The 11,169-nt window shown below is 40.1% G+C and overlaps 1 protein-coding gene across 1 annotated transcript in view; it reads right to left on the reverse strand.

The window, feature by feature from the left end:
• NOX3 (NADPH oxidase 3) overlaps nt 1–8,301 on the reverse strand; it is a 29,823-nt gene extending 21,522 nt beyond the window's left edge. Inside the window, exons 1-4 of the mRNA XM_035110657.3 lie at nt 8,179–8,301; nt 7,819–7,914; nt 6,946–7,056; nt 5,510–5,594 (exon numbers count right to left, since the gene is read on the reverse strand). Coding sequence (XP_034966548.1) covers nt 5,510–5,594; nt 6,946–7,056; nt 7,819–7,914; nt 8,179–8,223 — 337 coding nt within the window. The 5' untranslated portion in view covers nt 8,224–8,301. The remainder of the gene's footprint in view (nt 1–5,509; nt 5,595–6,945; nt 7,057–7,818; nt 7,915–8,178) is intronic.
• Between the last annotated feature and the right edge of the window lie 2,868 nt (nt 8,302–11,169).

Consider the following 11,169-nt stretch of genomic DNA (forward strand, 5'->3'; position numbering starts at 1 on the left):
ATGAGTCATTGGGTAAACAATGGATGGCTAAACATGTATTCCCAGAATAGAGCTGGGCAGCCTTGATGATGGTGATGACAAATATTTTTCCAACAATGGTCAGGTAATGAGTTATGTGCTTGAGAACATAGCTTGGTTTACCTTTTGTATTCAATTTTCTCTCTCTCTCTCTCTCTCTCTCTCTCTCTCTCTCTCTCTCTCTCGTGTGTGTGTGTGAGAGAGAGAGAGAGAGAAAGAAAGAGAGAGAAAGAGAGAGAAAGAGAGAGAGAGAGAGAAAGAGAGAAAGAGAAAGAATGTCAAAATATAAACCATGAAAGGTTGATACATTATTATCCCTGAATACATACTTATACTATAAAATAATATAATATAAAACTGCTTCAGTTCATATGTGATACATAACATTCAAACATGGGGTGGTTCAGCCTCTCTCATTTTTATCTTTCCACTTTTTCTGCAGTGCTCCTTATCATATAAAACCTGTGGTGAAGAGGAAGAGGAGGAAGAAGAAGAAGAATCACAAAATCAAAATCACAAAATCATTTGTGATTTTGTTTAGTATACCATTATTTTTATATTATTGTTTCTTTAGTGTGATTGTGAGTGCTTTTTAATTTGAAATCCAATAAACTTTATTTTAATCTTAAAAAGAAGAAGAAGAAGAAGAAGAAGAAGAAGAAGAAGAAGAAGAAGAAGAAGAAGAAGAAGAAGAAGAGTAGTAGTTTGGGTTTGATATCCCGCTTTATCACTACCCTAAGGAGGCTCAAAGGGGGTAACATTCTCCTTTCCCTTCATCCCCACAACACTCTCTCTGTGAGGTGAATGGGGCTGAGAGACTTCAAAGAAGTCTGACTAGCCCAAGGTCACCCAGCAGCTGCATGTGGAGGAGCGGAGACCCGGTTCCCCAGATTACAAGTCTACCACTCTTAACCACTACAGCACACTGGCTCTCTCTGTGAATACATGCAGGAGGGCTGGTTTCATCCGCATAGGTTCAAAACACCAGAGTTGTTGTCCTATTCACTTCTGCGGGATTGCAGAGGAATGAGCCCACAGCATTGTCTTTCCCACTACTATGAATGAGGCTGCCCTTGTAGGCAACGTGCTGTTCAGTTTACATTGAAGCCTTTTTGTGTGGAAGATGCATAGGCCCCCACTTTTTTGCACTGTGGAGAAATGTGTGCTTACGCCCATTGTAGTGTATAGAGCATCTCTTACATTCAAAACATGCCCATCACACGTCAGCAGCTATGGAAGAGCAGGCTATAAATCCAAGTCTATGATCATACATAAGTAGTTCATATGTGCTATTATTACTTTGTTGCACGCTAGTCTATAATTTTCCATCTATCTCATTGCTGGATTGTTTTATGGAGAGGGGGTTAGTAAATGAGCTGCAATTACAGGTCATTATCCATCAGTTCAGCATGTAGAGAAAGAGCCAAACAAGAGAGATGTCTTGATACATTTGGCTAATCTGTGTTTGTTCTCAGCGAAGCATATACAGCTCTTATTGAACTGATGCAAATACTTATTCAAGAGAGTAAAAGCCACTTCTCTGTCTTTCTGCATGCCTGTCTGGGATAATAGTTCACTGAAGTTAGTCACCTTTTAATTAAGTACTTAAGCATACCCATTACAACCAGTTTCCCGACTTGTATTATATGGATTCTTTTCTATTCATCAAAATGTTAAAATAGTACAATTTAAAATAATACAAAAACATATTTTTTAAAATGTTTAAAACTATCTTAAACATTTAGAAGCATCTCTTACTCTCACATTTATTAATTTCAGTTACCGTGCTCAGAATTTAACAACCATCAGTCTTAACCTGCATAGATTGCCAATGCCTCCCATTATTTACACCTCTCCTATACTGTGATCCCCACCATCCTGCAAATTCTTCCTAGTCCATTAATAGCTTTCATGTCTTATCATAAATGCATGCATACATACATAGTTAGATAAAAATCCCTGTTCCATTCCTACCAAGGCAGAAGCCCTGAGCAGTATCTGTGGACAAGAAATGTGTGTAAAAACTAGGGGGAAATCCCAACTTCTCAACAACAATGTTTCCCATGCATCACATAAGCAGCTCTGTCTAAAGCAGGCATCCCCAAACTTCGGCCCTCCAAATGTTTTGGACTACAATTCCCATCTTCTCTGACCACTGGTCCTGTTAGCTAGGGATCATGGGAGTTGTAGTCCAAAACATCTGGAGGGCCGCAGTTTGGGGATGCCAGGTTTAAAGGGAGCCCCATCTACATGTGTAGCGTTTTCCTCCATAGGAATGAGAAACATGACTGGGTAGTTTCCCCATCTTTGTGGAAGAAGCCCAATGTGTGCCAAAGTAGCTCTTTTCAGACCCAGTCAAGCCCATATCAGCTGGGAGGAAAATCTCTGTCCTGAAGCTGCTATTTGTATTGGGAGTTAATGCACCTTTAGTTTGCTACCTTGAGGAAACTAAAACAAGATCAATTAATCCAATTCTATTCCTGGAATGACTTGTTAATTAAAAGGGAAAATTGTGCATTCTTCAGGAATCCATTCTTATGATGAAAGAAAACTGGTATGTTGCTGGGCTGATAGAGAAAGATATCTTCACACAGCACTGCAATGTGTTCTGCATTCCATGCTCTTTTGAGGTTTTGAGCAGAACAAAAATCCAGCTGACTGATCCTGGTGGGAAGTGTGCCATCTTGGAGCCCTTCCACAGTCCTTCTTGAAGGCAAGGGAGTATCAACAGCTGTTGGGCAGAACTCTTGAGCCGCTGGTCCTTTTATTTAGACTCATCCCTTTTGCATTGGATCTGCATTGTATGCAGAAGGAATGAATCTAAGTTGATGGTTGGGTACAGGTGACTTCACACTTACACGAGGGTTACAATCGCAGGTACCGCACATAACGTGAAATCATGTATAGTGGGGAACAGCATCTAAAAAGCCTGTAAACACCCTCTAAACCTCTGGAACCTCATGAAAAATTCTTTTAAAAACCAGCAGCACTTCCTAGTCTCCCCCCAACACTCTTTTCACACCATTTTTGCAGTTTTTGTGCTCTTTGGGGGCTGTTTTTGCCTGTTTCACGCCTTTTTTGCAGTTTAAATTGAATTATTTATTTCCCAACACCACACATATACACGGTTGTATGTGAGATGAATGTGTGCAAGCAGGGAGTTGCCTGTATATCAAAGAATGTAATATATGTCTTAAAAAATGGGGGGGGGGGTGTTTAGTGAATGTATGGGAGAATGTTTATTTATTCAATGGCTGATGATAAAGAATAGATCTGAGTGCCGAATTGGTGGTGGGAACTATGGAGGACATTTGGGAACATCTGCTGGAGGAAGGAAAGCCAAAAATGCACACCACGAACAGCTAAAAGCAAGTAAAAATTTGAAAATCTATGGCTATTTCCAATATGTGAGACCTAAGGTTAAAAGATCAGGAAGAAGGCTGCGTTCTGATTGTCTTAGGACTCCTGAAAGTTCAAAAGATCAGGGAGTGGGAACCTGTCTGTCTGAAAAACAGCATATGATGGCACAACATACGAAGGTCTGGGAAACTACCCTGATGACCCCAGATCAAATGAGCTCAAATGCTACTCACTCTTAACTTTCGTCATGCTTGACGAAAACTGGAAAGTATAAAGCAAGGACTTGTGCACCTAGGATGTTGGAGATCAAGAGGACAAGTCCAGAGGTCGGAGTGCATCAGCCAGACTCTGACCTCTTCAGCAGCTCTGCTCAGATTGGCCATTTGAGGAGGTCTGCTTGAGTAAATATGAATGGATAGGGATAATGTTTAGACCATGGGTAGGCAAACTAAGGCCTGGGGGCCAGATCTGGCCCAATCGCCTTCTAAATCCAGCCAGCGGACAGTTATTGACTAAATAATTGATTGCAGCATATAGGGGTGTGTTTGGTCTTTGGCACTCCTATCCGTAAGATCCTCCTGTTTAAAAGGGTAAGCCAGGGGTCAGCAACCTTTTCCAGCTGTGGGCCAGTCCACCGTCCCACAGGCCATGTGGTGGGCCAGACTATATTTTGAAAAGAAAAAAAAAATGAATGAATTCCTATGCCCCACAAATAACCCAGAGATGCATTTGAAATAAAAGCACACATTCTACTCATGTAAAAACACCAGGCAGGCCCCACAAATAACCCAGAGATGCATTCTAAATAAAAGGACACATTCTACTCATGTAAAAACACACTGATTCCCGGAGCATCCGTGGGCCAGATTGAGAAGTCGATTGGGCCTTAGGTTGCCAACTCCTGGGGTAAGCCCTGTGACCCAGCAATTAAATGGTTAAAGGCATACATTTTGCATAACAAAGGATCTGTGTTGCTCCTTCCATGTAGTAAAGAAAGCTGCAGAAAACTTTGTAGAAAACTGGAATGGTTTGGAGAATAGCAAATGCTCGAGCCTCCTGTGAAGACTGCACATTTTGTAGTAACTAATGAGAGGAGAATTTTCTTGAGAGAATGCTGTCTCCTGCCAGGGAAGATTCAGAATTTTAAGTCTTGTTTTATGCTTTTATCCATTTAGGTTTTACATAATTGTATTTGGATTTGCATGGATTCATTTTGTTTCATCTCATTTTTATTTCAATTTAATATTGCATTTTGATATTTGTTTAAAAAGGGCCATTTTCTTTCTTTCTTTTTAAAGGGGCAGGGTAGTGCTATGCCAGGAAAAATCAGCGTAGCATTCAACTAAGTTTTACTAAGCGCAGACCCATTGAAGAGAATGGACCTAACTGAGTCACGATCATTACTTTCAGTGGGTCTACTCTGAGTAAGCCTTAGTTGACATTTGAAGCTTGTCTATGCTGTAGGGTTTCGGTGGATCTAAGTTAAACTTCAGTCAATGTTACCTTGCGTTACTTTCATTCTGTTAAACCTTTGTTTTGTAATGAACTGATGACTAGATAGAAATAAAGGAAACTGAATCTCACCTGCTACTAAAATATGTAAGAATTGCAAATCAATATTAGGGGGTACCATAAATGATACCTTTCCCCCCCAAAAAAACTGCATTTATCCATTCCCTCAGCAAGCCAGCCCCGAAATAACAGAACTGGTCTCCATCACAGCAGAAGGTGTTGCTATCAGGGAAAAGGGAAAATGTACTCTTACTTGGGAGTAAGTTTCATTGAAAACAATAGATTCTGAGGAGACATATATTTGAGAACACTGAGAGTGTCTCTGGATACCAAGGGTAGAAAGTTGAGTTCTTCAGAGATTCCCACCCGCCAATATATTTTTTATTTTGTTTGCTCACACCTGAATTCCAAATATTCAGGCATTTGGTTGAAAATGTGTGACTAAAAGCAGGGCCAGGCCACACATATAAGCCCTCCCTGCCCTCAGTGTCCCCACATAGGCCAGTTCCACATTGGATCTCCCTGCATTAAGACTGCATGATTAGCACTCCAAATTCATATCAATCCAGACAAAACAAGGAAGCCAACATTGTAAGCATTAAGTTAAAAAAATTTTTACTTGCATTCACAGCTACTCCATATGCAATAGTCTTGTGAAATGTGACACTTTTGTCAAGTTGTCTCCTCAGGACTCCTCCACAACACTTGATGAAAAGGGGGGAAAGATACGCATCTTAAATCATTTTTATGAACTTGAAATTGCATACAAACATAATTATAAAGTATAGTTTATCTAGTCCAGAATTTACTGAACATAGCTGGAATACTGCAGCAGGAAGCAATGTTCACTTTAATGTTCACTTTAATGTCCGGGAAAATCTGGACATACAACAACCCATAAAACAAAGCTCAACAACTTTGTCCAAAAGGTGAGAGGCGATTCCAAGATTCACCTATGCTCACTCCTACAATAAAAAACTATGGTTTATCATTACAAGAATGATTGAAAACCCTTAGGGAAAAAGGAGGTGGTGTGGCTGTCATGGATAATGGTGAGCTACACTCCAGAAAAACTGTTACAGAGTTTCTGCACACCTTGGAGAAGATGAATGGCATGGTCCCCCTCATTTCCTTGCTCAAAATTAGGCTGGAGAATTTCGAGATGCAAAACTCAAGTTAACCAATAACTGAAGTAGGCTCCTTTAAGTAAACCATAGTTAAAGCTATTTGAAGCTTGTCCTATTTGAATGCTAAACAACTGGTGGTAAAAATAAAATAAAAAATAGTAGCAAAAGCTTCCAATGTCCTCCCTGCAGCTATATTAGCTGAAGAGAAAGGAAGAGAGAGTGAATGAGTCTAAGTCACCTAGGCTCAATCCAGGAATGATAAACTTTTGTTTTTGTTTTTATTATGTATTTTCTGTTTTCATCTTGTATTTTTATGCTGTGAAGTGCCCAAATAAAATGAATGAATGACCTTTAAAGCCCTAAACGGCCTCGGTCCAGTATATCTGAAGGAGCATCTCCACCCCCACTGAGGTCCAGCGCCAAGGGCCTTCTGGCGGTTCCCTCACTGTGAGAAGCCAAGTTACAGGGAACCAGGCAGAGGGCCTTCTGGGTAGTGGCACCCGCCCTGTGGAACGCCCTCCCACCAGATGTCAAAGAGAAAAACAACTACCAGTCTTTTAGGAGACATCTGAAGGCAGCCCTGTTTAGGGAAGTTTTTAATGTTTGGTGGACTATTGTATTTTAATATTCTGTTGGAAGCCGCCCTGAGTGGCTGGGGAAACCCAGCCAGATGGGCGAGATATAAATAATAAAATTATTATTATTATCATTATTATTATTGAAATATTATAGCTATATTTGCAACACTGTGATGAGTCTATGGAAAAATACACTCCTAAATCCACTAGCAGTCAAATGCTACAGTTTATCAGTTTCTTTTAAATGTGCATTTATAAGCACACAGGTTTGAAACTAGAACATTATCAGTGAACCTTTTCAATGTTCGTTTAAAAGGTAATACTTGTGCAATAGGGAAAAAAGTACTTACGAAACTTGTTCCCCTTAAGAATGAAACCAGGTTTCTACTAACTGGTAAGAGGATTAGCAGGCAGTTAAAGTTGAGGCAGGTGGCAGAAGCTCTTGCCCAGGCAAGCGTGGACTAGACACAAAATGACAAAAGGTGTTACACATATGAAATGATTAAAAATACAAGAAATGTTTTAGTCCCCCAAAGCTGACAAATTACCATTTGATTATGTTTCACAGCTTTACAGCCAGGGAGGGCAATTCTGCCATACAGCAGGGTGAAGCGACCTGCTGTGTGTGTGAAATGGATGAAGGCAAGATTTGGAATTTTAATGCTGCAACAAGACTTTTAACGTTTTGGTCCTTGTGCCTCCCAGACATCATTGGACTACAATTCCTATCAGCCCAGTCATAATGGCCAATGGCCAAGAGTGATGGAGGTTGTAGTCACAAAGTAGCTGAAAAGCATCGGATCGGGAAGGCTGTAGTAGTATAATGTCACAAATCATACCATGTTAGGTAGTCAGAAATATTATGTTGTCCCTGCAGTAAGTGGTTCTGCTTGGGTAAGGGGTGCATTACTTTAGACACATGATTCAAGAAACAATGGATAAGTTCTTTTTCTAATCCAGTTTATGACTGACAAAAATGAATGAGATATGGATGCAGTATACTCCTAAATTGCAAAACTAAAACAAATCCAGTGGGATTTTTTTTAAAAAAGCAACCAGTTAGGCTGGTTTTAAAATTATGGGGAATTTGGTTACAAAAAACAGGGGGGGAAACACAAAGCAGAATGGCATGCAGATCAGTGAGACTTTGGGGTATATAACAATGCAGAAGCACATCTAAGAGAAAGCCTGGTTAAAGGGGCATTTAACAAACTTTTACTTACACCCAACATAACCCGAGTATAAAGATAGGCATCCTCCTCTTCATACCAGTTGAATGTGTCAATAAACAGGTATAAGTTCATTCCCAACCACAATAACTACAGTAAATAGAAAACATATTGATGATCAATTACAATTACTATGTTCTTTTTCTCTTTTTCTTTTCTAATGCATTGTATAATTAAGAATTCTCACAATTGTGTTGCATTTGTCAAAAGAACCCAATTCTAAGCAGAATGAAACTTTTGAGCATCAGTTGTGTGAATGATAAAAATGAAACATTTAGGGGAAAGTGGAGAGTTCCTTTGAAATATCAGAAAATGAATCAGAATCAGCAGCTTGATTATGAAATAGATACTTACAAATAACAGAACTGACAAGCTTTCATTCAAAATCCAATACACCATCTTGATTGTCTCTGTTCTGTGCTAGCAACAATTCACTCCCTTGTAATACAAATTGAATTCTCTGTATCTTCCTCTTGCTGCATAATCAGCTCTCTGGAGCAGCAGCCTAGGAATATTCTAATTAAGGACTTCCTACCAGATGTCGATCTCCAAGGGGGACATAGTTTGTGATGTGAGAAACTAATCTAATAGGCAGTTTCTGTCCAAATTATTTTGGAATAAATGAAAGGTTTATTAGAATCAGTGAATCCCAGCCCCCACAAACCCAGTTTCAAACAACAGGTTTCAAATACACCCTAGATTTCCCGCACCCACCCACCCCTTACAAACACTGGAGATTAGGAAGCTGTGTTATAAATTGAAGCTGGTCTGTCTAGTTCAACATTGTCTACACTGACTGGCAGTGTCTTCTCCAGGGTTTTAGATAGGAAACTTTTCCCAGTCCTACCAGAAATGCAGGGGGATTCAACCTGGGACATTCTGCATGCCAAACAGGTGTTCTACTCTACCACCAAGATGTGGCTCTTTCCCAACAGTAATGCAATATTTACCGTATCCATGTGTGTATATTATATATGGAAAATATCCAATGGGTGCTGTGCAGAGCTTCCACCTGCAGTCTAGAATTTCTCATAGCTCCAGCCAGATTCCACATAAACTAATTTTACTTACCTTCAAAACCCTCCATGACATGGCCCCATTCCGCTATTTTTCTGCTCTAATAACCTGATGCATCCCAGCTCAACCATCCAAAGATCTTTTGCTCATTCCCCCTCACTGTCCCTTATGCCTGGAGCTTTCTCCAAGAATGTCTCTGTCCAACTGCTCTCATTTATTTCCTCTTCAGAACTCACCTTTCCCAGGAAGCCTTTGGAATATCCCCCTAGGTGCAACACCCTATTGTAACTAAGCCAAAGTATAATAGAATATATTCTTCACCTGTTTACCCTTTCCTCCACCCACTTCCTCTGTGCCTTTTAAGATGATATGGCTCTTGGAAGCAAGGACCCATCAGATCTGTTTTTTGAAAAGCACCATGCAGATGGATGGTAGCATATAAATAAATAAATTTATAATAAACAAATTTAATCCACAGTTTAAGAAGGATATTGACAAGTGTAGAGGAGGGTGACCAAGATGATGAGGGGTCTGGAAACCAAGCCTTATGAGGAATAGTTGAAGGAGCTGGGTTTGTTTAGCACGGAAAAGAAGGAACTGAGAGGATATATGATAGCAATCTTCAAATTTCTAAAGGGCTGTCATGTGGAGGATGGAGCATGTTTGTTTTCTCCTGCTCTGGAGGGTAGAACCCAAACCAAATGGATTCAAGTTACAAGAAAGAAGATTCTTGTACTAAATGCCAGGAGGAAAGAAGATTCCTGACTAAACATCAGGAAGAACTTTCTGACAGTTAGGAGCTGTTTGACAGTGGAACAGACTCCCTTCAATGGTGGTGGACCCTCCTTCCTTAGAGATTTTCAAGCAGAGGTTGGATGACCATCTGTCATGGATACTTTAGTTGAGATACCTGCATTGCAGGGGCAGGGGCCTCAGGGGTCCTTACAGAACTACAATAATATGATTCTGTGGTTCTAAATTATTGAGGTTATTATTACAGCATGGCAGACACTACACCTTTCTCACACTGGCTGAAGAAGAAAGAAAATGACAAAGCAGCAAAGAATGACCAGAGCATGACTAAGGTGAATGCCAATTTCGGCTCCCTCACCCTAAAAAAGAAGAAGAAAGTAAGTCTGCATCTGAATTAGTCATACTTCAAAGGGGGGGGGAGCTGTATGAGACATTCTGCTTTGAAGTACAGCTGATTCAGACACCAATTTTCTAAAATGAGTATTATTTTTTTAAGACATCTGACTGGGATTTTTCCAAGTACAGCAGATTCAGAAACTGATTTGGGTTCCTAAACTTGTCTGTGCTTGTAGCTGTACTTCAAAGAAGACTAGTTCTGCGTAGCATTCTGCTTTGAAGTGCATCAGATCCAGATGCTCGTTTTTTAAAGAAGCCAGTGCTAGTGCATGAACTGATAGTGCTTCTTTAAATTATTATCCAGCAGATAGTAGAGTACATTTTCTTACATGGAATGAATTAATATCCATTGTGAAAGATGAATGAAGTGATGGTATACTTTGTGACCTTGCCACTGATATCAGCAAGAGATACTTACCCCCTTTTTATCTGATATAAGCAACTGCCCAAAGGTAACACACCAAGTGTAAGCAGAGGATACTGTGTATGTACAGAGAATATACAGAGCGGTCCAATTTAAAATGCAAACAAGACCTTGTGAAAATCCATCCTAATGTCAGTTGGATTTCTCCTGCTGTGTGCATTTTTATATGCAGTTTGGCCCAATGGAATGCAATTATGAGCCTTATTTTCAGTAATACATGCATTTGTAGGCACACTTTGCCCCAGCACAGGAAGTTCTATACATATTGCTTGGCTCGAGAAGTGCACTGCAAAATCCAGAGGACTGCAAATTTCAAAGGATGGCTGCTTTGCGAAGTGTGCCAGAGACTGAAAATTAGGCAGGTTCACCTTTAAATGCAAAAGGAATCAAATTTCTCCCCCACCCCCACGTGTGGATCAGCTGACATCCTACTCATTTTGATTAAACCAAATTAAAGTGTGCATAGTGCCTCAGACAGCGTTATTTGAAAAGAAGGGGGAAACCTGGTAATTCTTTCTGTTCTTCTCTCCTCCTCCAGAGCTATAAGCTTTAGGCTTGCCTGAGGCTTTTAGTGCTTTAGGAAAAATGCACTTGAAGGGTTTAAAAAAATATGTTGCAGTGCAACAGGTGGATACAAAATGTTTCTCATTCTGTTCAAAATGAGTTACTAGAAGATTGAAAGGAGCCATTAAAACGTGCAGGGAGCCTTAATATTCCCCAAGGAATGGCAGGGAGGGAAACAGAGTGAATTAATT

The sequence above is a fragment of the Zootoca vivipara genome, chromosome 3 (genome assembly GCF_965207765.1).
Source record: "Zootoca vivipara chromosome 3, rZooViv2.hap1.1, whole genome shotgun sequence".
Lineage (NCBI taxonomy): Eukaryota > Metazoa > Chordata > Lepidosauria > Squamata > Lacertidae > Zootoca > Zootoca vivipara.